Source organism: Salmo salar, chromosome ssa09 (genome assembly GCF_905237065.1).
Source record: "Salmo salar chromosome ssa09, Ssal_v3.1, whole genome shotgun sequence".
Taxonomy (NCBI): Eukaryota; Metazoa; Chordata; class Actinopteri; order Salmoniformes; family Salmonidae; genus Salmo; species Salmo salar.
Window position 1 is genome coordinate 110,092,527 of NC_059450.1, and position 27,924 is coordinate 110,120,450.

A 27,924-nucleotide genomic window follows, 5' to 3' on the forward strand; every position below is an offset into this window, starting at 1 on the left:
AGCTCACTGATAGACTGATTGACAGTGATGACACGTTTTTGGGGCACTGCAGATCCTGTCCTTATTAGCGGAATGATCTACAACTGACATGGTCTCTCTGTAGACTACTGTTACAAACCTCATCAAGGCAGCCGGCAAAACATGACTAATCAAATGTCACAGCCATCCAATCACTGATGACAGTATAACACAGCCAGCCAATCACAAATAATTAGATGACACAACTAGCTAATCACTAATTATTGCATGTTAGAAACTTTGTTGACACTGAATGGGAAGTGAAACGACTGAATGTTGCAGATAGAAATAGAATGAAAAGAGCAGACACAATCCTCTAACCCTATTTTATCTGATGGACAATCCTGATTGTTCTACACAATAGTTTTCTATTTGAATGCACTGTAACATCCTTAGTCTTTTCTTTATTTGCATTTCTTTATTTTTGTCTGTGCCTCTTTAGTAGCTTAGATGGGGTTATTTGTTGTCTTTATGTTAGCTTGCTTTTTGCAAGTCAGAACATTTTTCAGAAACACCAGCTCTTTTAGAGCTCCAACAATGTAAAATACTTTACTTGTTTGAGAAGTGGAAATGTGTCACTAGACTCTGCCTTGATCCACCACTTTTGATAATCTTTTCTGATGAGAACTTCCCCAGGCTTTTAAACAGAATGTGAGACGCCTTAGCTCCCGAGGCTACATCCTCCTGAATAGGCTCCTGATGTGTGTGTATATGTTATGGTATGATGTGTGGTCATTTATAAACAATAATCACGTCTCCTCACATTATTTTGATACGACTCGATTTGGAAATATATAACATGTGTAGAACTTCAGTTAATCAGTGGGAAAGTTCAAACTCACTATAATTGTTTTCATTTGGAGGCAAGAGAAATACCCCCAGACTCAGATAAGACATGACATAATTTTAATTCAAGCTTAGTTCCTGTCTGAAAAGGTGGATAATCTTAACTGCCTTTATTAAATACACCATGACAGTATCTCTATCCCTATGGCCGAGTCTTCCACTGCCGGTCAGTCACTATTCTGGCACGGTGATGTGGGTCACTGACTCTCTTATAATCTTTTGTACTTTTTTAACACTTTTGTGTAGACCCGAACCGTAGTTGCTAGAGTCAACATTTTGTTTTCACATTGTTCTTTCCATCTCGGTTCCAGCAACTATAGTTGATGTGTAACCAGGGCAGGCCAGGGCAGTGAAGTTTGGCTGGGCTCAGTCGTGTGAAAAGATTATGAAGCACTTGTTGGGTACTGTACAAACCATCTTGTCCCAACACACTTAATAAATGGCATCCTTCCCTCCTATCTCTTTGTCTCCTATATTCTTGTCTCGGTAACACTTTTCTTGACACGCAGCTTCATAACACTTTATGACACAGTCATGACCATGTCATAATATGCCATAATAGCTGACATAACTTGTTATAACCTGTCATAATATGGTCATAACACTGTCATTACCCATATATTTACAAATGTGACATATATTGCATTATTTTATGACTGGTTATGACACCTACATAAGACTGTCAAAGCCCACAATTATAAAAAAAAAAAAAAGAATCCCTGCCAAGAAGTTTCCTTTCATTTGAAAGATTGTTTCTTAAGTGCTTTGGTGTTGTCATAATTCATTATTTACAGTCATGTTGTTTTTCATCATATTTTAAATCACTTGCAGAAAATACACTTTATGACACTGTCATGAAGCATTATGACCTTCCTGTGTCACTTTACTTGGATTAAGAAAATACACTTTATGACACTGTCAAGAAGTATTATGACCATCATAATCATATAAGCCATATATGCCCTTATGTCAGTAATCAGTCATAAAGAAGATGTCTTGTCCTGCTCCTGAAATCTTCTCCTGCATTCATCCCAGTCATCAGCAACAGAGCATTGGGGTAGGTGCATGTCTGACATTAATTTGTGCGCAATTACAATAATAAGAATATGTTCAATTTCAGAAAATGTTATATAACATAAATATACTGTTGACAAGTAGGCTATGGTGTAATGGAATGTTTTGCCTTGTGTGGTGGGTTTTGTGGGTTTTGACACTTATGTAGGTGTCATAACCAGCCATAAAATAATGCAATAAATGTCAGAACAAAAAATGTGTCATGACAGTGTTATGACTATATTATGACAGGTTACGTCAGTTGTTATGACATGTTAAGACCGTGTCATAACGTGTTATGACGCTGGCTCAAGTAAATTGTTATCCTTGTCTCTTTGTGCCACCACTGATTTGATAGGATTTGCCCCTAGGTGCTATCATATTACTTTAGGTCCTGGCCCTATATGATATGGCAGATTTGCCCTAAGTATTGGGACAGGGTCATAGTGATTGTTAGGGCAGTGGAGCAAGCCAAACCTACATTGTGGATCATTCAAATGGTTCACAATAGCATTCCAATACAACAACATCTAAATTCAAGATGCCAAAATATATTCCATTTAAAATTAGTGCTTTTTTCATCGTAATAATAACATTTATCCTTTAGATTTTTTTGTATAAAAAACCATGGTGTTCTTACTGAATTGGCTCAACATATTGGCGACATATTATTATCTCCAACGCAGAGACAAGTGTCAATGCAACATAAATATCCAAGACAAGTTTTGAAAAACCATTTAACAACTGTAGACTAAAATTTCCTAATTATGTTATATTTTTTAATCTTTAGAAAATATATAATTGTACTAAGCATATTCAATATTAAGACAATTACTGAGGTACAATATTTTTTAAATATAATTTAGCAATACGAAACCAGGGAGATATTCCAGATATTTGAATTGCTACAACAGAGAGGTGGGGGGAAACTCTTGTCTCCCTGTGCTCTGATTGGTCATCAGCTCAATGCCCATCTCTGGCTAGTGAGAGGTAGGGGGAGGAGTCTGAGGACAGGGTTGTGTTCATTAGGGCACGCAACAGAAACTATTTTAAAATGTTTTGCAACGGAAAACAAAAATGTGTGTTTCTTACTAGTCAAGTCCAAGTAGTCCTGGACATACTGGTCAAGTCCTGGTTCTTCCATTTGAACAAGGCCCGTGACAAGGCCCAGGACAGGGTGGATCACTCCTGTCAGATAGCTGTGTCCCAGAAGACGGTGGTCTGTGTGGAGTAAGGGGGAGGGCCGCCATACTTCTTGGTCCCATTGCTGCTCTTCCTCCAGCTGTGCAAGATGGGCATGCTGTCCTGCTTACACAGGTTGTTGTCTGCTGGCCCCCGGCGGGCCTTGATCTCCCGACACAGGCTGCGCTTCTTCTCAATCATCTCCATCATGGTGCTGTCTCCGCAAGCCCACAGCATGGGAGGGATCATCTGGGGTGAGGAGGGGTGGGGGACAGAGGGTATGAGGGGGTTGCCCAGCATGTTGGTGTTGCCATAGACAGACAGTAGTATTCGAAGAGAGAGACTATGAGTGTAATTCGTCTCGATCAACAGACATGTGCAATCTTACTGGCAAAGTAAGTTGAGTGTAATAAACTCAGTCAATAATATGTGCAGTGCCTAGTGAAAGTCTACACATCCCTTGCACAGCTATCACATTTTTGCTGCCTTAAAATGTAATCTAAAAGGGATTTACATTAGATGTTTTTCCTACATATCTACACAACCTGATCCATATGTTCAATGTGAAAGAAAAAGTAGAGAAAAAATTAACCCAGTTCCTACATTTGAATATAAAAATTGATTTTATTAATCTAAACAATGCTACATTTTATCTCTGGGACCCTCAGGATGACTAATCAGAGCAAGATTACTGACTGTAAGTACATTATTTACCTTCAGAGGTGAATGTATCAAACCAGTTACCGTGATAAAACATTTTGTGCACTCTCCTCAAACAACAGCATGGTATTTGTTCACTGTAATAGCTACTGTATATTGGACAGTTCAGTTAGATGAACAGGAATTTAAGCTTTCTGACCATATAAAGACATGTCTATGTCCCAGGAAATGTTCTTGTTACTTACAACATCATGCTAATCACATTAGCTCAACCATCCCAGTGGAAGGAAACCAATCCCATAGAGGTTATTAAGCTCATTTTTAATCATTTAGCAGATGGTCTTAGTACTGAGTACTGAGTCATATGTTTTTTTACTGGTCCCCCATGGGAATGGAACCCACAACCTTGGCATTCCAAGCTCCATGCTCTACCAACTGGGCCACACAGGAATAGAAATTTGAACTCACTCTGTGTGCAATAATAGTGTTTAACATGATTCTTTAATTATTTAATGACCATCTCATCTCTGTACCCCACACATACAATTATCTGTAAGGACCCTCCGTCGAGCAGTGAATTTCAATCACAGATTCAACCACAAAGACCAGGGAGGTTTTCCAAAGCCTCACAAAGAAAGGCAGCTATTGGTAGGTAGGGGGAAAAACTGACATTGAAAATCCCTTTGAGCATGGGAAAGTTATTAATTACACTTTGGATGGTTATCAATACATCCAGTCACTACAAAGTTACAGACGTCCTTCCTAACTAAGATGCTGGAGAGTAAGGAAACCACTGAGGGATTTCACCATGAGGCCAATGGTGACTAAAACAGTTTCATAGTTTAATGGCTGTGATAGGAGAAAACTGAGGATGGATCAATAACATTGTAGTTCCTCCGCAACACTAACATAATCGATAGAGTGAAAAGAAGGAAATCTGTAAAGAATAAAAATATTCGAAAACATGCATTGTCTTTGCAACAAGGCACTAAAGTAATACTGCAAGAAATGTGGCAAAGCATTTAACCTTTTTTTCCAGTGCCTTCAGAAAGTATTCAGACCCTTTGACATTTTCCACATTTGTTACGTTCCAGCGTTATTCTAAAATTGATTAAAAACAACTGAGCAATAGGGAGAGACAGGCCTTGATCAGGGAGGTGACCAAGAACCCGATGGTCACTCTGACAGAGCTCTAGAGTTCCTCTGTGGAGATGGGAGTACCTTCCAGAAAGACAAACATCTTTGCACTCCACCAACCAGGCCTTTATGGCCTTTTACTACGGAAGCCACTCCTCAGTAAAAGGCACATGACAGCCTGCTTGGAGTTTGCCAAAAGGTACCTAATGTCTCTCAGACCATGAGAAACAAGATTATCTGGTCTGATGAAACTAAGATTGAACTACATTGCAAGGGAACACTTAAACAACACAATGTAACTCCAAGTCAATCACACTTCTGTGAAATCAAACTGTCCACTTAGGAAGCAACACTGATTGACAATAAATTTCACATGATGTTGTGCAAATGGAATAGACAACAGGTGGAAATTATAGGCAATTAGCAAGACCACAGACCACTTCTCAGTTCCTATGCTTCCTGGCTGATGTTTTGGTCACTTTTGAATGCTGGCGGTGCTTTCACTCTAGTGGTAGCGTGAGACGGAGTCTACAACCCACACAAGTGGCTCAGGTAGTGCAGCTCATCCAGGATGGCACATCAATGCGAGCTGTGGCAAGAAGGTTTGCTGTGTCTGTCAGCGTAGTGTCCAGAGCATGGAGGCGCTACCAGGAGACAGGCCAGTACATCAGGAGACGTGGAGGAGGCCGTAGGAGGGCAACAACCCAGCAGCAGGACCGCTACCTCCGCCTTTGTGCAAGGAGGAGCAGGAGGAGCACTGCCAGAGCCCTGCAAAATGACCTCCAGTTGTGCTTAAAGCCCTACACCGTGCAGGACGTTTGGCATTTACCAGAGAACACCAAGATTGGCAAATTCGCCACTGGCGCCCTGTGCTCTTCACAGATGAAAGCAGGTTCACACTGAGCACATGTGACAGACGTGACAGAGTCTGGAGACGCTGTGGAGAATGTTCTGCTGCCTGCAACATCCTCCAGCATGACCGGTTTGGCGGTGGGTCAGTCATGGTGTGGGGTGGCATTTCTTTGGGGGGCCGCACAGCCCTCCATGTGCTCGCCAGAGGTAGCTTGACTGCCATTAGGTACCGAGATGAGATCCTCAGACCCCTTGTGAGACCATGTGCTGGTGCGGTTGGCCCTGGGTTCCTCCTAATGCAAGACAATGCTAGACCTCATGTGGCTGGAGTGTGTCAGCAGTTCCTGCAAGAGGAAGGCATTGATGCTATGGACTGGCCCGCCCGTTCCCCAGACGTGAATCCAATTGAGCACATCTGGGACATCACGTCTCGCTCCATCCACCAATGCCACGTTGCACCACAGACTGTCCAGGAGTTGGCGGATGCTTTAGTCCAGGTCTGGGAGGAGATCCCTCAGGAGACCATCCGCCACTTCATCAGGAGCATGCCCAGGCGTTGTAGGGAGGTCATACAGGCACGTGGAGGCCACACACACTATTGAGCCTCATTTTGTCTTGTTTTAAGGACATTACATCAAAGTTCGATCAGCCTGTAGTGTGGTTTTCCACTTTAATTTTGAGTGTGACTTCAAATCCAGACCTCCATGGGTTGATAAATTGGATTTCCATTGATTATTTTTGTGTGATTTTGTTGTCAGCACATTCAACTATGTAAAGAAAAAAGTATTTAATAAGATTATTTCATTCATTCAGATCTAGGATGTGTTATTTTAGTGTTCCTTTTATTTTTTGGAGCAGTATATTTGGCCTGAACGCCAAGGGTCACGTCTGGAGGAAACCTGGCACCATCCATACGGTGAAGCATTGTGGTGGTAGCATCACAATGTGGGGATGTTTTTCAGCAGCAGGGACTGGGAGGATCGAGGCAAAGATGAACGGAGCAAAGTACACAGAGATCCGTGATGAAAACCTGCTCAAGAGCGCTCAGGACCTCAGAAGGGGTCGAATGTTCACCTTCCAACTGGACAACAATCCTAAGAAAACAGACAAGACAACACAGGAGTGGCTTTGGGACAAGTCTCTGAATGTCCTTGAGTGGCACAGCCAGAGCCCAGACATGAACCTGATCAAACATCTCTTGAGAGACCTGAAAATAGCTGTGCAGCAATGCTTCCCATCCAACCTGACAGAGCTTGCGAGGATCTGCAGAGAAGAATGGGAGAACTTCCCAAATACTGGTGCACTAAGCTTGTAGCGTCCTACCCAAGAAGACTCAGTGCTGTAATCACTGGCAAAAGGTTCTTCAACATATTATTGAATAAAGTGTCTTAATTTTTACAATTGAAGTTGGAAGTTAACATACACATTAGCCAAATACATTTAAACTCAGTTTTTCACAATTCCTGACATCTAATCCTAGTAAAAATGGTCTGTTTAACCTCTTGTCGTTCGCCTAGGATAGGGGGCGCTACAGCGATTTTTGAAAAAAATGTGTGCCCATTTTAAACGGCCTCCTACTCAAACTCAGAAGCTAGGATATGCATATAATTAATACTTGTGGATAGAAAACACCCTAAAGTTTCTAAAACTGTTTGAATGGTGTCTATGAGTATAACAGAACTCATATGGCAGTCAAAACCCCGAGACCGATCGTAACAGGAAGTGTAATTCTGAATTGCGGACTCAACTTCATCAGTTTGCCTGTAAATCACACAGTGAGCAATGGTTCATTGAGCACTTCCTATTGCTTCCACTAGATATCCCCAGTCTTTACAAAGTAATTTGAGCCTTCTACTGTGAAAACTGAATGAATGAGACGCAGTGGAACGTGGTCACACGGAGAGGGCCATCACCATTATGACGCCGGCGCCCCTGGCTACCCTCCCCTTTCGAAACGTTTTGAAACACAATGCAATCGTCCCCTTTGAATCTTATTGGAGCTCTGGTTGAAAAAGGCCCTAAAGATTTATGTTATACAACGCCTGACATGTTTGAACGAACCTAAATAAAAAAAAATGCATTTTTTCGAAAGTTGAGTCCCGCGCACGACGGAACTTTTGGTGCAGCCTTCAGAACGCGCTAACAAGAACAAGCTATTGGAACATAAAGGATTAACTTTTTCGAACGAAAATACATTTGTTGTGGACCTGGGTTTCCTAGAAGTGCTTTCTGATGAAGATAATCAAAGGTAAGGGATTATTGACAATAGTATACAAGACTAGATTTGATATGCGATTGTTCCAAGATGGCGCTGACCTGTAACGGTAGCCTATTTTCTGAGTATCGCATCCCCTTTTATCGCAAAGTGTGATTACCCAGTAAAGTTATTTTTAAATCTGGCATTACAGGTGCTTTCAAGAGATATTCATCTATAAATCTTAGAATGACAATATTACATTTTAAAAATGTTTTCAAATAGTAATTTAGTAAATTGTAGCGCTATTTCACCGGATGCATTTGAGGGAAAATAGTTAGTCAACGTTACGCTCCGATGTAAAATGCTGTTTTTATATATAAATATGAACTTTATCGAACAAAAGAATGCATGTACTGTGTAACATGATGTCCTAGGGGTGTCATCTGATGAAGATTGTCAAAGGTTAGTGCTGCATTTAGCTGTTTTTTGGTTATTTGTGATGCATGTGGTTGGTCGGAAAATGGCTATGTGGCTACTTTTACGATATACTCCTCTAACATAATCTAATGTTTTGCTTTTGCTGTAAAGCCTTTTTGAAATCGGACAACGTGGTTCGATTCAGGAGAGGTGTATCTATAAAACGATATAACATAGTCCTATATTTGAAAAAAATATGTATTAAATTTCGTTATGCTAATGGAGATAGGATTTTTCGCTGGATGTCCGTCCCCGACCAGGGGTTAAGGTCAGTTAGGATCACCTCGTTATTTTATTAAGAATGTGAAATGTCAGAATAATAGTAGAGAGAATTCATCACATTCCCAGTGGGTCAGACGTTTACATACACTCAATAGGTATTTGGTAGCATTGCCTTTAAATTGTATAACTTGGGTCAAATGTTTTGGGTAGCCTTCCACAAGATTCCCACAATAAGTTGGGTGAATTCTGGCCAATTCCTCCTGACAGAGCTGGTGTAACTGAGTCAGGTTTGAAGGCCTCCTTGCTTGCACACTCTTCAGTTCTGCCCACAAATTTTCTATCAGATTGAGGTCAGGGATTTGTGATGGCCACTCCAATACCTTGACTTTGTTGTCCTTAAGCCATTTTGCCACAACTTTGGAAGTATGCTTGGGGTCATTGCCCATTTGGAAGACCCATTTGCGACCAAGCTTTAACTTCCTGACTGATGTCTTGAGATGTTGCTTCAATATATTCACATAATATTCCCTCCACATGATGCCATCTATTTTGTGAAGTGCACCAGTCCCTGCTGCAGCAAAGCACCCCCACAACATGATGATGCCACTCCCGTGCTTCAAGGTTGGGATGGTGTTCTTCGGCTTGCACGATGGTCATTATGGCCAAACAGTTCTATTTTTGTTTCATCAGACCAGAGGACATTTCTCCAAAAAGTATGATCTTTGTCCCCATGTGCAGTTGCAAACCGTAGTCTGTTTTTTTTTGCCGGTTTTTTAGCAGTGGCTTCTTCCTTGCTGAGCGGCCTTTCAGGTTATGACGATATAGGACTCGTTTTACTGTGGATAAAAACACTTTTTCACCCGTTTCCTCCAGCATCTTCACAAGGTCCTTTGCTGTTGTTCTGGGATTGATTTGCACTTTTCGCACCAAATACATTCATCTCTAGGAGACAGAACGCGTCTCCTTCCTGAGCGGTATGGCGGCTGCGTGGTCCCATGGTATTTATACTTGCATACTATTGTTTGTACAGATGAACGTGGTGCCTTCAGGTGTTTGGAAATTGCTCCCAAGGATGAACCAGACTTGTGGAGGTCTACAATTTTCTTTCTGAGGTCTTGTCTGATTTCTTTTGATTTTCGCATTATGTCAAGCAAAGAGGCACTGAGTTTGAAGGTTTGCCTTGAAATACATCCACAGGTACACCTCCAATAGACTCAAATTATGTCAATTAGCCTATCAGAAGCCTCTAAAGTATGACATCATTTTCTGGAATTTTCCAAGCTGTTTAAAGGCACAGTCAACTTAGTGTATGTAAACTTCTGACTGGAATTGTGATACAGTGAATTATAAGTGAAATAATCTGTCTGTAAACAATTATTGGAAAAATTACTTGTGTCATGCACAAAGTAGATGTCCTAACCAACTTGCCAAAACTATAGTTTGTTAACAAGACATTTGTGGAGTGGTTGAAAAACTTGTAATGACTCCAACTTAAGTGTATGTAAACTTCCAACTTCAACTGTATATCATAGCATTGATAGTTTTTGAAACTACACTTGAAGAAACTTTTAAAGTTCTCGAAATGTTCCGGATTGACTGACAATCATGTCTTAAAGTATTGATAGACTGTCATTTCTCTTTGCTTATTTGCGCTGTTCTTGCTTTAAAAAGGAATTGGTATTTTACCAAATAGGACTATCTTCTGTATACCAACCCCACCTTGTCACAACACAACTGTGAACCAAGATGGCGTAGCAGTGCAGACGTGGTTTGTCGTCCTTTCGTTGACTTTTTGACTTTTTCATTTTTTTTGTATATATTCCAATTTATTTTATATCTCTTTTACCATTTTTTAATTAAATATACCTTCCGGTAACCCGCCTCACTCAGTGTGACACGGATCCGCAATTTATTTTAGACCTTATAGCCAAAACTTGCATCAGAGGCTAGCCAGCTACTTAGCTATTAGCTATTTAGTCATTGTTAGCCACTGCTAGCAACCTTTACCCTCTGCTCAGACACCAGCCGTTTTTTAGCCTGGATAATACCTGCCAGCCTCGGACCGTTTTTCTCCACTACAACGCCGGATTCCTGCCGTAAACCCTGGACCATTGATCATCACAGCTAGCTAGCTGCCACTGAGTGACCCAGCCCCAAAGCTAGCCCTGAGCCAGGCGAATCTCCGGGCCAGCAAACGTAATTACCACAACTACAATACCTCTTTCGCTATCTGGCTCGGTCCCTTCGTCAACACGGCGCCCCGCCGTACTGGTCCGCAGACGTAATTCCATCAGCTGTGCCTTCAACCGGCTTTTGCCGGACGTCGGAGCAGACGCTTCTACTTACCCCAGACTGCTAACTTTAAACGCCGTGTCTCCCACGTGCTAGCGTAGCAACGACTACCCCGCGGCTTCCCTGTTCCATCTATTGCTGTACACTGGACCCTATGATAACTTGGCTACATAGCTGATGCCTGCTGGACTGTTCATTTATCATGGTGCTCCACTTTGTTTACCTTTGTTTATCTGTCGGCCCTAGCCTCGAACTCAGGCCCTGTGTGTAGTTAACTGACCCTCTCTGCCCATTCATCGCCATTTTACCTGTTGTTGTTGTCTTAGCTGATTAGCTGTTGTTGTCTTACGCGTTGTTGTCTTAGCTAGCTCTCCCAATCAACACCTGTGATTGCTTTATGCCTCGCTTTATGTCTCTCTCAAATGTCAATTTGCCTTGTATACTGTTGTTTAGGATAATTATCATTGTTCTAGTTTACTGCGGAGCCACTAGTCCATCTCAGCATGCCTCAGATACATCTTTTGTCCCACCTCCCACACATGCGGTGACCCCAGTATAACCAGGGTGTCCAGAGATGCAACCTCTCTTATCATCACTCAGTGCCTGGGCTTACATCCATTGTACCCGCACCCCACCATACTCCTGTCTGCACATTATGCCCTGAATCTATTCTACCACGCCCAGAAATCTGCTCCTTTTATTCTCTGACCCCAATGCACCACACAACCAGTTTTGCTAGCATTTAGCCGTACCCTCATCCTACTCCTCCTCTGTTCCTCGGGTGATGTGGAGGCTAACCCAGGCCCTGCGTGTCCCCAGGCACTCTCATTTGTTGACTTCTGTAATCGAAAAAGCCTTGGTTTCATGCATGTTAACATCAGAAGCCTCCTCCCTAAGTTTGTTTTACTCACTGCTTTAGCACAGTCCGCCAACCCTGATGTCCTTGCAGTGTCTGAATCCTGGCTTAGGAAGGCCACCAACAATTTTGAGATTTCCATACCCAACTACAACATTTTCCGTCAAGATAGAACTGCCAAAGGGGGAGGAGTTGCAATCTACTGCAGAGATAGCTTGCAAAGTTCTGTCATACTTTCCAGGTCTATGCCAAAACAGTTTGAACTTCTAATTTTAAAAATGAATCTCTCCAGAAATAAGTCTCTCACTGTTGTCCCCTGTTATAGACCCCCTCAGCTCCCAGCTGTGCCCTGGACACCATATGTGAATTGATTGCCCCCCATCTATCTTCAGAGTTTGTTCTGTTAGGTGACCTAAACTTGGATATGCTTAACACCCCAGCAGTCCTACAATCTAAGCTAGATGCCTTCAATCTCACAAAAATGATCAAGGAAACCACCAGGTACAACCCTAAATCTGTAAACATGGGCACCCTCATAGATATTATCCTGACCAACTTGCCCTCCAAATACTCCTCTGCTGTTTTCAATCAGGATCTCAGCGATCACTGCCTCATTGCCTGCATCCGCTATGGGTCCGCGGTCAAACGACCACCCATCATCACTATCAAACGCTCCCTAAAACACTTCAGCAAGCAGGCCTTTCTAATCAACCTGGCCCGGGTATCCTGGAAGGATATTGACCTTATCCCGTCAGTCGAGGATGCCTGGTCGTTCTTTAAAAGTAATTTCCTCACCATCTTAAATAAGCATGCCCCTTTCAAAAAAATGTAGAACTAAGAACAGATATAGCCCTTGGTTCACTCCAGACCTGACTGCCCTTGACCAGCACAAAAACATCCTGTGGCGGACTGCAATAGCATCGAATAGTCCCCACGATATGCAACTGTTCAGGGAAGTCAGGAATCAATACACAAAGTCAGTCAGGAAAGGAAAGGCTAGCTTTTTCAAGCAGAAATGTGCATCCTGTAGCTCTAACTCCAAAACGTTTTGGGACACTGTAAAGTCCATGGAGAACAAAAGCACCTCCTCCCAGCTGCCCACTGCACTGAGGCTAGGCAACACGGTCACCACCGATAAATCCATGATAATTGAAAAATTCTATAAGCATTACTCTACGGCTGGCCATGCTTTCCTCCTGGCTACCCCAACCCCGGCCAACAGCTACGCACCCCCCGCAGCTACTTGCCCGAGCCTCCACAGCTTCTCCTTCACCCAAATCCAGATCACAGATGTTCTGAAAGAGCTGCAAAACCTTGACCCGTACAAATCAGCTGGGCTAGACAATCTGGACCCTCTCTTTCTAAAATTATCCGCCGCCATTGTTGCAACCCCTATTACCAGTCTGTTCAAGATCTCTTTCGTATCGTCTGAGATCCCTAAAGATTGGAAAGTTGCCACGGTCATCCCCCTCTTCAAAGGGTTTGACACTCTAGACCCAAACTGTTATAGACCTAAATCCATCCTGCCCTGCCTTCCTAAAGTCTTCGAAAGCCAAGTTAATAAACAGACCACTGACCATTTCGAATCCCACCGTACTTCTCTGCTGTGCAATCCGGTTTCCGAGCTGGTCATGGGTGCACCTCAGCCACGCTCAAGGTACTAAACGATATCATAACCGCCATCGATAAAAGACAGTACTGTGCAGCCATCTTCATCGACCTGGCCAAGGCTTTCGACTCTGTCAATCACCGTTTTCTTATCGGCAGACTTAATAGCCTTGGTTTCTCAAATGACTGCCTCGCCTGGTTCACCAACTACTTTGCAGACAGAGTTCAGTGTGTCAAATCAGAGGGCCTGTTGTCCGGACCTCTGGCAGTCTCTATGGGGGTACCACAGGGGTTAATTCTCGGGCCAACTCTTTTCTCTGTATATATCAACAATGTCGCTCTTGCTGCGGTTGATTCTCTGATCCACCTCTATGCAGATGACACCATTCTGTGTACATCTGACCCTTCTTTGGACACTGTGTTAACCTGTTAGGGCTAGGGGGCAGTATTGACACGGCTGGATAAAAAACATACCCGATTTAATCTGGTTACCACTCCTACCCAGTAACTAGAATATGCATATACTTATTACAAATGGATAGAAAACACCCTAAATTTTCTAAAACTGTTTGAATGGTGTCTGTGAGTATAACAGAACTCAAATGGCAGATCAAAACCTGAGAGATTCCTTTACAGGAAGTGGCCTGTCTGACCATTTCTTGAACTTCTTTTCCATCTCTATCATTTACTAAGGATCTCTGCTCTAACGTGACACTTCCCACGTCGTCCATAGGCGCTCAGAGCCCGGGAAAAAACAGAATGTCGTCATTCCAGCCCCAGGCTGAAACACATTATCGCCTTTCTCAAGTGGCCGATCAAGGGACACTGGGCTTATGCGCGTGACCCGACCGCCCCCGCCTTTGGGATTTTTTTCCTCTGTTTGCCGAAAAGGAGATTCCCTGTCGGAATATTATCGCTTTTCTACGAGAAAAATGGCGTAAAAATTGATTTTAAACAGCGGTTGACATGCTTCGAAGTACGGTAATGGAATATTTAGAATTTTATTGTCACGAATTGCGCCATGCGCGCGACACTTCTTTACTATTTCGGATAGTGTCTGGAACGCACGAACAAAACGCCGCTATTCGGATATAACGATGGATTATTTTGGACCAATCCAACATTTGTTATTGAAGTAGCAGTCCTGGGTGTGCATTCTGACGAAGACAACAAAAGGTAATCAAACTTTTATAATAGTAAATATGATTATGGTGAGTGCTAAACTTGCCGGGTGTCTAAATAGCGAGCCCGTGATGCCTGGGCTATGTACTGAGAATATTGCAAAATGTGCTTTCACCAAAAAGCTATTTTAAAATCGGACATATCGAGTGCATAGAGGAGGTCTGTATCTATAATTCTTAAAATAATTGTTATGCTTTTTGTGAACGTTTATCGTGAGTAATTTAGTAAAATGTTAGCGAATTCCCCGGAAGTTTGCGGGGGGTATGCTAGTTCTGAAAGTCACATGCTAATGTAAAAAGCTGGTTTTTGATATAAATATGAACTTGATTGAACAAAACATGCATGTATTGTATAACATAATGTCCTAGGGTTGTCATCTGATGAAGATCATCAAAGGTGAGTGCTGCATTTAGCTGTCTTCTGGGTTTTGGTGACATTATATGCTGGCTTGAAAAATGGGTGTCTGATTATTTCTGGCTTGGTACTCTGCTGACATAATCTAATGTTTTGCTTTCGTTGTAAAGCCTTTTTGAAATCGGACAGTGTGGTTAGATTAACGAGAGTCTTGTCTTTAAATAGCTGTAAAATAGTCATATGTTTGAGAAATTGAAGTAATAGGATTTTTAAGGTTTTGAAAATCGCGCCACAGGCTGCCAGTGGCTGTTACGTAGGTGGGACGCTAGCCCATAGAGGTTAACTAACCTCCAAACGAGCTTCAATGCTATACAACACTCCTTCCGTGGCCTCCAACTGCTCTTAAACGCTAGGAAAACCAAATGCATGGTTTTCAACCATTCGCTGCCTGCACCCGCCCGCCCGACTAGCATCACTACTCTGGACGGTTCTGACCTAAAATACGTGGACATCTACAAATACCTAGGTGTCTGGCTAGACTGTAAACTCTCCTTCCAGACTCATATTAAACATCTCCAATCCAAAATCAAATCTAGAATTGGCTTCCTATTTCACAACAAAGCCTCCTTCACTCATGCCACCAAACTTACCCTAGTAAAACTGACTATCCTACCGATCCTCGACTTTGGCGATGTCATCTACAAAATAGCTTCCAATACTCTACTCAGCAAATTGGATGTAGTCTATCACAGTGCCATCCGTTTTGTTACCAAAGCACCTTATACCACCCACCACTGCAACCTGTAGGTTCTAGTCGGCTGGCCCTCGCTACATATTCGTCACCAGACCCACTGGCTCCAGGTCATCTATAAGTCTATGCTAGGTAAAGCGTCTTATCTCAGCTCACTGGTCACGATAACAACACCCACCCGTAGCACACGCTCCAGCAGGTATATCTCACTGGACATCCCCAAAGCCAACACCTCTTTGGACGCCTTTCCTTCCAGTTCTCTGCTGCCTTCCCTGTAGCTCAGTTGGTAGAGCATGGTGTTTGCAACGCCAGGGTTGTGGGTTCGATTCCCACGGGGGGCCAGCACAGAAAAAAATTTATGAAATGTATGCATTCACTACTGTAAGTCGCTCTGGATAAGAGCGTCTGCTAAATGACTAAAATGTAAAATGTAAAAAATGGAACGAATTGCAAAAATCGCTGAAGCTGGAGACTTACATTTCCCTCACTAACTTTAAACATCAGCTATCTGAGCAGCTAACCGATCGCTGCAGCTGTACATAGTCCATCTGTAAATAGCCCACGAAATATACCTACCTCATCCCCATATTGTTTTTATTTACTTTGCTGCTGTTTTGCACACCAGTATCACTACTTACACACCATCATCTGCTCATCATCATCTGCTCATCTATCACTCCAGTGTTAATCTGCTAAATTGTAATTACTTTGCTACTATGGCCTATTTATTGCCTTACCCCCTCATGCCATTTGCACACACTGTATATAGACTTTCTTTTTTTCTATTGTGTTATTGACTGTACACTTGTTTATTCCATGTGTAACTCTGTGTTGTTGTTTCTGTCGCACTGCTTTGCTTTATCTTGGGCAGGTCGCAGTTGTAAATGAGAACTTGTTCTCAACTAGCTTACCTGGTTAAATATAGGTGAAATAAAATTTCAAAAATAAATAAAAAACTGATTGGCTCAAACGCATTAAGAAGGAAAGAAATTCCACAAATTAACTTTTAACAAGGCACACCTGTTAATTGAAATGCATTCCAGATGACTACCTCATGAAGCTGGTTGAGAGAATGCCAAGAGTGTGCAAAGGTGTCACCAAGGTAAAGGGTGGCTACATTTGAAGAATCTCAAATATAAAACATATTTTGATTTGTTTAACCTCTATGGGCTAGGTGGGACGCTTGCCACTGCCAGCCTGTGGCGCGATTTTCAAAACCTTAAAAATCCTATTACTTCAATTTCTCAAACATATGACTATTTTACAGCCATTTAAAGACAAGACTCTCGTTAATCTAACCACACTGTCCGATTTCAAAAAGGCTTTACAACGAAAGCAACACATTAGATTATGTCAGCAGAGTACCAAGCCAGAAATAATCAGACACCCATTTTTCAAGCCAGCATATAATGTCACCAAAACCCAGAAGACAGCTAAATGCAGCACTCACCTTTGATGATCTTCATCAGATGACAACCCTAGGACATTATGTTATACAATACATGCATGTTTTGTTCAATCAAGTTCATATTTATATCAAAAACCAGCTTTTTACATTAGCATGTGACGTTCAGAACTAGCATACCCCCGCAAACTTCCGGGAATTCGCTAACATTTTACTAAATTACTCACGATAAACGTTCACAAAAAGCATAACAATTATTTTAAGAATTATAGATACAGACCTCCTCTATGCGCTCGATATGTCCGATTTTAAAATAGCTTTTTGGTGAAAGCACATTTTGCAATATTCTAAGTACATAGCCCAGGCATCACGGGCTCGCTTATTTAGACACCCGGCAAGTTTAGCACTCACCATAATCATATTTACTATTATAAAAGTTTGATTACCTTTTGTTGTCTTCGTCAGAATGCACACCCAGGACTGCTACTTCAATAACAAATGTTGGTTTGGTCCAAAATAATCCATCGTTATATCCGAATAGCGGCGTTTTGTTCGTATGCGTCCAGACACTATCCGAAATAGTAAAGAAGTGTCGCGCGCATGGCGCAATTCGTGACAATAAAATTCTAAATATTCCATTACCGTACTTCGAAGCATGTCAACCGCTGTTTAAAATCAATTTTTACGACATTTTTCTCGTAGAAAAGCGATAATATTCCGACAGGGAATCTCCTTTTCGGCAAACAGAGGAAAAAAATCCCAAAGGCGGGGGCGGTCGGGGTCACGCGCATAAGCCCAGTGTCCCTTGATCGGCCACTTGAGAAAGGCGATAATGTGTTTCAGCCTGGGGCTGGAATGACGACATTCTGTTTTTTCCCGGGCTCTGAGCGCCTATGGACGACGTGGGAAGTGTCACGTTAGAGCAGAGATCCTTAGTAAATGATAGAGATGGAAAAGAAGTTCAAGAAATGGTCAGACAGGCCACTTCCTGTAAAGGAATCTCTCAGGTTTTGACCTGCCATTTGAGTTCTGTTATACTCACAGACACCATTCAAACAGTTTTAGAAAATGTAGGGTGTTTTCTATCCATATGTAATAAGTATATGCATATTCTAGTTACTGGGTAGGAGTGGTAACCAGATTAAATCGGGTATGTTTTTTATCCAGCCGTGTCAATACTGCCCCCTAGCCCTAACAGGTTAACACTTTTTTACTACATGATTCCATATGTTTTATTGCATAGTTTTGATGTCTTCATTATTATTATACTATGTAGAAAATAGTAAAAATAAAGACAAACCCTTGAATGAGTAGGTGTGTAAAATCTTTTGACTGGTACTGTGTCTATATTTATTTTGATCCTGACAAACTCATCTTTCCCTGCCGGTGACAAGCATACACATAATATAATGCTGCCAATACATTACTTCAAAATACAGAGGGGTTCACTCTGTGATGTGTTTTATTGAATTTGTCCCAAACCTGAAGGCAAAAAGTGTATTTGTTTGCCATGTTGTCTTGCAGTATTACTTAAGGACCTTTTTGCAAACATAATGGATGATTTGAAATCGATTTGCTTTAATGCAGGCTTCCTTCTTTTCATGTTGTCATACTGGCCAGCAATGTGGAGTGAATGTCATATTGTTGATCCTTTTTGTGGTGGTAGCATTATGTTTTGGGTATGCTTGTCACTGGCTGGTGGCTGTAGAGTTTGAAAGGATCAAAAGAATAAGAAAGGAGCAAAGCACAGGTAAAAAGCTAGAGGAAAATGTGCCTCAGTCTTCTGAATACATGTTCTGAACCCTGGGATAAAGTTGTATTTTTCAGTTGGACAATTACACAAATGTTATGCCAAAGATAACAGAGTTGTTGAGTGTTCCTGAGGGGTCCATTCTCAGTCCTGACATTACAACTGCTTGAAAAGGTTTGAATATTGCCGTCCAATAATGATTCCCAACCAAATCTACCGAGCTTCAGCAATTTTGACAAAAAACAACGGATATACACTGAGTCTACAAAACATAAGGTACACCTTCCTAATATTGAGTTGCACCTTTTTTTGCCACGAGGACCTCTTTAATTCATCGGGGATGGACTCTACAATGTGTTGAAAGCTTTCCACAGGGATTCTGGCCCATGCCAACTCCAATGCTTCCCACAGTTGTGTTAAGTTGACTGGATGTCCTTTGGGTGTTGGACCATTGTTGATGCACATGTCAAACTGTTGAGCATGAAAAACCCATCAGTGTTGCAGTTCTTGACACACTCAAACCGGTGCGCCTGGCACCTACTACTATACCCTGTTCGAAGGCACTTAAATCTTGTGTTTTGCCCTTTCACCCTCTGAATGCCACACATACACAATCCATGTCTCAGTTGTCTCGAGGCTTAAAAATCCTTATTTAACCTATCTCCTCCCATTAATCTACACTGAGGTAGATTTAACTAGGGAAATCAATAAGGGATCATAGCTTTCACCTGGGAAAAATCAAATTGAATCAATTTTTAGATAACATTTTAAGGCAGCAAAATGTGACAATTCTGACAGGGGTGTGTAGACTTTCACTAGACACTGTATTTGTATGATAGATGTATGTGTCCTGAAGTGTGTGTTGTTGGTGTCTGGAAAGTGTACAAATTGTGAGTAGTCTAGGTCAGTGGTTTTTAACCTGTGTACCGCGACACACTGGTGTGACTTGAGGAACTCTCAGGTGTGCCGCAAAACTTTTCCTAATTTTGATACTTTTTTGGAACACTCTTATAACACTTATAAATGTGACCTGTGGAATGAACATGGGATTTTGACTTGGGAGCACCAGTACCACTTTCAGTCATGGCCAAAAGTTTTGAGAATGACACAAATATTAATTTCCACAAAGTATGCAGCTTCAGTGTCTTTAGATATTTTTGTCAGATGTTACTATGGAATACTGAAGTATAATTACCAGCATTTCATAAGTGTCAAAGACTTTTATTGACAATTACATGAAGTTGATGCAAAGAGTCAATATTTGCAGTGTTGACCCTTCTTTTTCAAGACCTCTGCAATCCGCCCTGGCATGCTGTCAATTAAATTCTGGGCCACATCCTGACTGATGGCAGCCCATTTTTGCATAATCAATGCTTGGAGTTTGTCAGAATTTGTTTAGTTTTTTTGTCCACCCACCTCTTGAGGATTGACCACAAGTTCTCAATGGGATTAAGGTCTGGGGAGTTTCCTGGCCATGGACCAAAAATACCAATGTTTTGTTCCCCGAGCCACTTAGTTAGCACTTTTGCCTTATGGCAAGGTGCTCCGTCATGCTGGGAAAAGGCATTGTTCGTCACCAAACTGTTCCTGGATGGTTGGGAGAAGTTGCTCTCTGAGGATGTGTTGGTACCATTCTTTATTCATGGCTGTGTTCTTAGGCAAAATTGTGAGTGAGCCCACTCCCTTGGCTGAGAAGCAACCCCACACATGAATGGTCTCAGGATGCTTTACTGTTGGCATGACACAGGACTGATGATAGCACTCACCTTGTCTTCTCCGGACAAGCTTTTTTCCAGATGCCCCAAACAATCGGAAAGGGGATTCATCAGAGAAAATGACTTTACCCCAGTCCTCAGCAGTCCAATCCCTGTACCTTTTGCAGAATATCAGTCTGTCCCTGATGTTTTTCCTGGAGAGAAGTGGCTTCTTTGCTGCCCTTCTTGACACCAGGTCATCCTCCAAAAGTCTTCGCCTCACTGTGCGTGCAGATGCACTCACACCTGCCTGCCGCCATTCCTGAGCAAGATCTTTACTGGTGGTGCTCCGATCCCGCAGCTGAATCAACTTTAGGAGACGGTCTTGGCGCTTGCTGGACTTTCTTGGGCGCCCTGAAGCCTTCTTCACAACAATTGAACCGCTCTCCCTGAAGTTCTTGATGACACGATAAATGCTTGATTTAGGTGCAATCTTACTGGCAGCAATATCCTTGCCTGTGAAGCCCTTTTTGTGCAAAGCAATGATGACGGCATGTGTTTCCTTGCAGGTAACCATGGTTGACAGAGGAAGAACAATGATTCCAAGCACCACCCTCGTTTTGAAGCTTCCAGTCTGTTATTCGAACTCAATCAGCATGACAGAGTGATCTCCAGCCTTGTCCTCGTCAACACTCGCACCTGTGTTAACCTGTTAGGGCTAGGGGGCAGTATTGACACGGCTGGATAAAAAACGTACCCGATTTAATCTGGTTACTACTCCTGCCCAGTAACTAGAATATGCATATAATTATTGGCTTTGTATAGAAAACACTCCAAAGTTTCTAAAACTGTTTGAATGGTGTCTGTGAGTATAACAGAACTCAAATGGCAGGTCAAAACCTGAGAAGATTCTGTACAGGAAGTACCCTGTCTGACCATTTCTTGGCCTTCTTTGCCATCTCTATCCATTACAAAGGATCTCTGCTGTTACGTGACACTTCCTACGGCTCACATGGGCTCTCAGAAGGCGGCAAAAAGCTGAATCGTGGCTTTGCAGGCTCTGGCTGAAACAAAGTAGCGCGTTTGGGTAGTGGCTGGTTACAGTACTGTGAGACTCAGGCTTGTGCCCGCGTCGACAGAATGCTTTGTTTTCTTTCCTCTGTTTACCTAAACGGAGATTCCCGGTCGGAATATTATCGCTTTTTTACGAGAAAAATGGCATAAAAATGGATTTTAAACAGCGGTTGACATGCTTCGAAGTACGGTAATGGAATATTTAGAATTTTTTTGTCACGAATTGCGCCATGCTCGTAACCCTGATTTACCATTTCGGATAGTGTCTGGAACGCACGAACAAAACGCCGCTATTTGGATATAATGATGGATTATTTTGGACCAAACCAACATTTGTTATTGAAGTAGCAGTCCTGGGAGTGCATTCTGACGAAGACAACAAAGGTAATCAAACTTTTGCAATAGTAAATCTGACTTTGGTCAGGGCTAAACTTGGTCGGTGTCTAAATGGCTAGCCGTGATGGCTGGGCTATCTACTGAGAATATTGCAAAATGTGCTTTCACCGAAAAGCTATTTTAAAATCGGACACCTCGATTGCACAAAAGAATTCTGTATCTATAATTCTTAGAAAAATTGTTATGTTTTTTGTGAACGTTTATCGTGAGTAATTTAGTAAATTGTTAGTAAATTCCCCGGAAGTTTGCGGGGGGTATGCTAGTTCTGAACGTCACATGCTAATGTAAAAAGCTGGTTTTTGATATAAATATGAACTTGATTGAACAAAACATGCATGTATTGTATAACATAATGTCCTAGGTGTGTCATCTGATGAAGATCATCAAAGGTTAGTGCTGCATTTAGCTGTCTTCTGGGTTTTTGTGACATTATATGCTAGCTTGAAAAATGGGTGTCTGATTATTTCTGGCTGGGTACTCTGCTGACATAATCTAATGTTTTGCTTTCGCTGTAAAGCCTTTTTGAAATCGGACGATGTGGTTAGATTAACGAGAGTCTTGTCTTTAAAATGCTGTAAAATAGTCATATGTTTGAGAAATTGAAGTAATAGCATTTCTAAGGTATTTGAAAATCGCGCCACGGGATTCAACTGGCTGTTGCGTAGGTGGGACGAATTCGTCCCGCCTAGCCCAGAGAGGTTAACGAAAGAATCACTGACATGATGTCAGCTGGTCCTTTTGTGGCAGGGCTGAAATGCAGTGGAAATGTTTTTGGGGGATTCAGTTCATTTGCATGGCAAAGAGGGACTTTGCAATTAATTGCAATTTATCTGATCACTCTTCATAACATTCTGGAGTATATGCAAATTGGCATCATACAAACTGAGGCAGCAGACTTTGTGAAAATTAATATTTGTGTCATTCAAAACTTTTGGCCACGACTGTAGACAATACATTGAATGGCACACATGGTTGCATCTGTATCGTTGTTTCAAGTCTGATGCGCTGGAGCTGTTATTACATTTGTATCATTTGAGGGGCACACAACAAGCATGGTCTTTAGTATAATTTCACTTCTCCTTGAGAACCCTTTGCACAGGCAAGTCTGACAAGGCTTAGCAGTACCACAGCCTCGACCAAAGAAACAAACAGAGCATGGCTTTGTGTTTATGGTTGCACCTTTACAATGCCAAAAACCTCTCATCTCTAGACTTTTCCGTTCAAAAGTAAGATCTATTTTACTGGAGCTACCAGAGTTTTTCTTTCTATTGGAGATTTGCAGGCCGCTTTTAAATGGTTCCGCACAAATTAAACATGAGTAAGGAACTATGAAAATAGTTTAAATAAACCCTATTTATTCAATGAATTAATTTTTTTGACAGAAAATGGATTATTTGCAGTATGGATCAGATTACCACAAAATAAATGATTAGGAAAAGTTTAGGTGTACCACAGAATGTTTTATCCCATCAAGGTGTGCCACGTTTAAGAAAGGGTTGGGAACCAATGGTCTAGGTTTATGTTATAGACAAGTAGAAAATAGTTGGTAGTGAGTGCTACTACTTTCCTAATGTTAAGGAAAGGTACAGACAGTAGTGTTTGTTGAATGAGACCACAAGTCTATGATAATGTGTGTATTGTCTTGGTAGATGTGTTGGTTGTGAAGTGTGTGTTGATTTTGTCTGAAAAGAGCAGGTATATATTATCAGTAGCCTACGTAGTTTAGGTGTGTATAACACTATGTGATGTATTGATGTGTATAAGACTGTCCTCCTTTCCATGAACAGTAAAACACAGTGTCATCGTTGATCAAGGCTTAAATAACAGTAAATTCATGTGTAGACATTACGGTAATCAAATATTCAATTATTCAGATAGGAAGTTAAGCAGTGTTTATCTAATTGTGAAACATGGCCCACTGCATGTTCATACACACAAACACACAAATACACAAACATGCACACAGAGAGACGTTCATTTGAAAACACACATAACAACAAATGCTTTTTCAGCATTCTCACAATATATAGACAAGGACACAGACACAAAAAGGACACAGAAAGGGAGGATTGACAGAAAGATTTGACAAGGTTTTATTTTCTAGGCTTCTGTTTTGATTGGATGACTTTCAGTAGGATAGGCCTTCTATTTTTAGTTAGACTACTTTTTCGAAGAATTGGGGAGTGAGAATGAAGAAGGCTGGGTAGCTTAGTTCTGATTCGTGCAAATGGTTGAGTGACCTGTCATATTGTTTGTGTGTTTGTGTGTGTGTGTGTGTGTGTGTGTGTGTGTGTGTGTGTGTGTGTGTGTGTGTGTGTGTGTGTGTGTGTGTGTGTGTGTGTGTGTGTGTGTGTGTGTGTGTGTGTGTATGTATGTTTGTGTGTATGTTTGTGTGTGTGCATGTTGTTTGTGTATTGTGTGTGTAGCATGTCACTTCTGAAGCGTCATATGCTACCTCCCCAGTAGAGAGATACATATGTATACATCAATGTGACATGTTCAAGAATGGTTGATCACTCGTAAAGAGATATAAGAAAAGTAAAAACTTGTTCAATAACCAACAGCATACACAAACACATAGTGCTCTCAATAAACATTCCACAAACAGTACCAGTCAAAACTTTGGACACACCTACTCATTCAAGGGTTTTTCTTTATTTTTACTATTTTCTACTTTTTAGAATAATAGCGAAGACATCAAAACTATAAAAATAACACATATGGAATCATGTAGTAATCAAAAAAGTATATTTTAGATTCTTGAAAGTAGCCACCCTTTGCCTTGATGATAGCTTTGCACACTCTTGGCATTCTCTCAACCAGCTTCATGAGGTAGTCACTTGGAATGCTTTTCCAACAGGCTTGAAGGAGTTCTCAAATATGCAGAGCACTTGTTGGCTGTCTTTCCTTTACTCTGCAGTCCAACTCACCCAAACCATCTCAATTGGGTTGAGGTCATGTGATTGTGGAGGCCAATTCATCTGATGCAGCACTCCATCACTCTCCTTCTTGGTCAAATAGCTTGGCTTACACAGCCTGGAGGTGTGTTTTGGGTCATTGTCCTGTTGAAAAACAAATGATAGTCCCACTAAGTGCAAACCAGATGGGATGGCGTATCGCTGCAGAATGCTGTGGTAGCTGGTTAAGGGTGCCTTGAACTCTAAATAAATCACAGACAGACAGCAAAGCACCCCCACACCATCACACCTCCTCCTCCATGCTTCACAGTGGAAACCACACATGCAGAGATCATCCGTTCACCTACTCTGCGTCTCACAAAGACACGGCGGTTGGAACCAAAAATCTCAAATTTGGACTAATCAAGGACAGATTTCCACCGGTCTAATGTCCACTGCTCGTGTTTCTTGGCCCAAACAATTCTCTTCTTCTTATTGGTGTCCTTTAGTAGTGGTTTCTTCGCAACAATCCAACCATGAAGGCCTGATTCACACAGTCTCCTCTGAACTGTTTATGTTGAGATGTGTCTGTTACTTGAACTCTGTGAAGCATTTATTTGGGCTTCAATTTCTGAGGCTGGTAACTCTAATGAACTTGTACTCTGCAGCAAATGCATTCCAGGTGACTACCTCATGAAGTTGGTTGAGAGAATGCCAAGAATGTGCAAAGCTGTCATCAAGGCAAAGGGCAGCTACTTTGAAGAATCTAAAATATTAAATATATTTTGAATTGTTTAACACTTTTTTGGTTACTATATGATTCCATGTGTGTTATTTCAGAATTTGTCTTCACTGATGTCTTCACTATGATTCTACAATGTAGAACATAGTAAAAGTAAAAAAAACTGGAATGAGTAGGTTTGTCCAAACTTTTGACTGGTACTGTATGTTGTGTATACATACAGTGTTGCAGAAAAGCATTTGCCCCCTTTGGGATTTTCAAAATTTTAGCATATTTGTTATTAGATTTTGTAATCAACCAAAACCTAATATTAGATAAAGGGATCCTGAGTGAACAAATAACACAACAATTACAACATTATTTAATTTATTTCATAAACAAAGTTATGCAACTGATCAACAATTACAGGAAGCGTTCTTTGCGGTCATTGCAGTTAAGGTTGCACAAACAGTCATTGAGTGTAAGGGGGCAATTACTTTTTCACACAGGGGAATTGGGTGTTGCATATCTTTGTTAATTAAATAAATACAAATAATAGATATATTTTTTGTTATTTGTAAACTTAGGTTCCCTTTATCTAATATTAGGTTTTGGATGAAGATCTGATAGCATTCAGTATCAAAAGTATGCAAAAATAGAGAAAATCAGAAATGGGCAAATGCTTTTTCATGGCCCTGTATATACATACATCAAACATGAAATGAGTCACGTTTGGTCATTTTTAGAAGTAGAAACTGCACATCTGCTAGGGGTTTGGGAACTGACGGTGCTGCCAGGGAGAAAAGCAGGTAAAATGCAGGGTAAAAGACAGTTAGAACAGTTAAAATGCCAGGCATAGGTCAAAGTGCTGGTCAATGTATAGAAAAGTGTCAGGTTATAGCATAGATGGTCATAGAGGTAAAAGAAAAGGGAAGATGGAAGGTGCCAGTTATGGACCATATCAAAGTCCAGGTTAAGGGCCAACTAAAGGCACAGGAGGAGGTAAGGTCAAAGTGCAGTGGTACGGTTCCAGTAAATTGGAAGTTTCAGTTAGTGTACAAAGGGAAGGGCTTAGCTGAAGTAAGTAAGGGCCAGCTAAATTAAGGAGGGCCAGGTAGGTATAGTGGTAAAAGTAAAAAGAGGAGGGAGGAAGAAAGCTTTCCCTGGCTCCTTGTCCTGAGATGTAAACAGATTATTATATCACTGAGGTTTGATGTCTGTATATATGAGTATACCAATCAACTTGAAATTCCACAGGATGAAGATGTCTCCACAAACACAAAACACAAATAAGCAGAGTGCCCCTGGATAAATGCAATACAGACGAGACAAAACAGCTACATAGTGGTGGGACAGGTGATAGGGGGACGGGGCTACGGGGTGAGGAAAATACGATTTGGGGATGGGGTCAGACAGCCGACACACAGGTGAACACAGAGAGACACGGACAAGGGCCCCACATGGGCTCACAAGCACTTTCTTTCTAGCTTGCTCTCTTATTCTGTGGTGGCATGCGGCGGTACCTGACTATAGCCTGGCTGGGGCTCGGAGGGCTGGTGCTGGGGCGTCCCGCACGGGGAAGGAACCCCCGATGTAGAGGCTGACCGGCCCAGCTTACACACAGCTTTGGATTCTGTAGGGAGACATGCTCAGTCAGTTAGAATGTACAGTATGTTGTTGCGAGGGATGTTGTGAGGACCTGTGTTGTAAGGACCGATAGTGTTATCAGGACCTACATACACATTTGCCCTGTCCTTCGTTTAACTGTGCTTTAGCCGTCAAAAGGAGTTAAAACCCAAATAATTAAACACAATTCTTTCGGTTAGCTAACCTTGACTGCTCTGTCCTCAGCACCTGCGTTTTATTAACTTCATCTCAGTTGCAATGAATGTCAGAAATGCATAGTAGTCACACAAGTTGCATTTCAGTTGCATATGACTTTAACCAACTCAACAGTAAATTCTAGAAGAGATCAATCTTAATTTACAGTGCATTCGGAAAGTATTAAGAACCCTTGACATTTTCCAAATGTTGTTAACTTCTTTGAGATAGGGGGCAGTATTTTCACGGCCGGATAAAAAACGTACCCGATTTAATCTGGTTACTACTCCTGCCCAGAAACTAGAATATGCATATAATATTAGTAGATTTGGATAGAAAACATTCTAAAGTTTCTAAAACTGTTTGAATGGTGTCTGTGAGTATAACAGAACTCATATGGCAGGCCAAAACCTGTTACATCTCTATCGAAATTACAGCATCTGTGCTGTAACGTGACACTTTCTAAGGCTTCCATTGGC

General features: G+C 41.6%; 1 protein-coding gene across 1 annotated transcript in view; it reads right to left on the reverse strand.

Moving 5' to 3' along the window:
• Positions 1 to 907: 907 nt before the first annotated feature.
• nyap2a (neuronal tyrosine-phosphorylated phosphoinositide-3-kinase adaptor 2a) overlaps positions 908 to 27,924 on the reverse strand; it is a 145,051-nt gene continuing 118,034 nt past the window's right edge. The window contains exons 6-7 of the mRNA XM_045724307.1: positions 27,148 to 27,257; positions 908 to 3,348 (exon numbers count right to left, since the gene is read on the reverse strand). Of these exons, the coding sequence (XP_045580263.1) occupies positions 3,109 to 3,348; positions 27,148 to 27,257 (350 nt within the window). The 3' untranslated portion in view covers positions 908 to 3,108. The remainder of the gene's footprint in view (positions 3,349 to 27,147; positions 27,258 to 27,924) is intronic.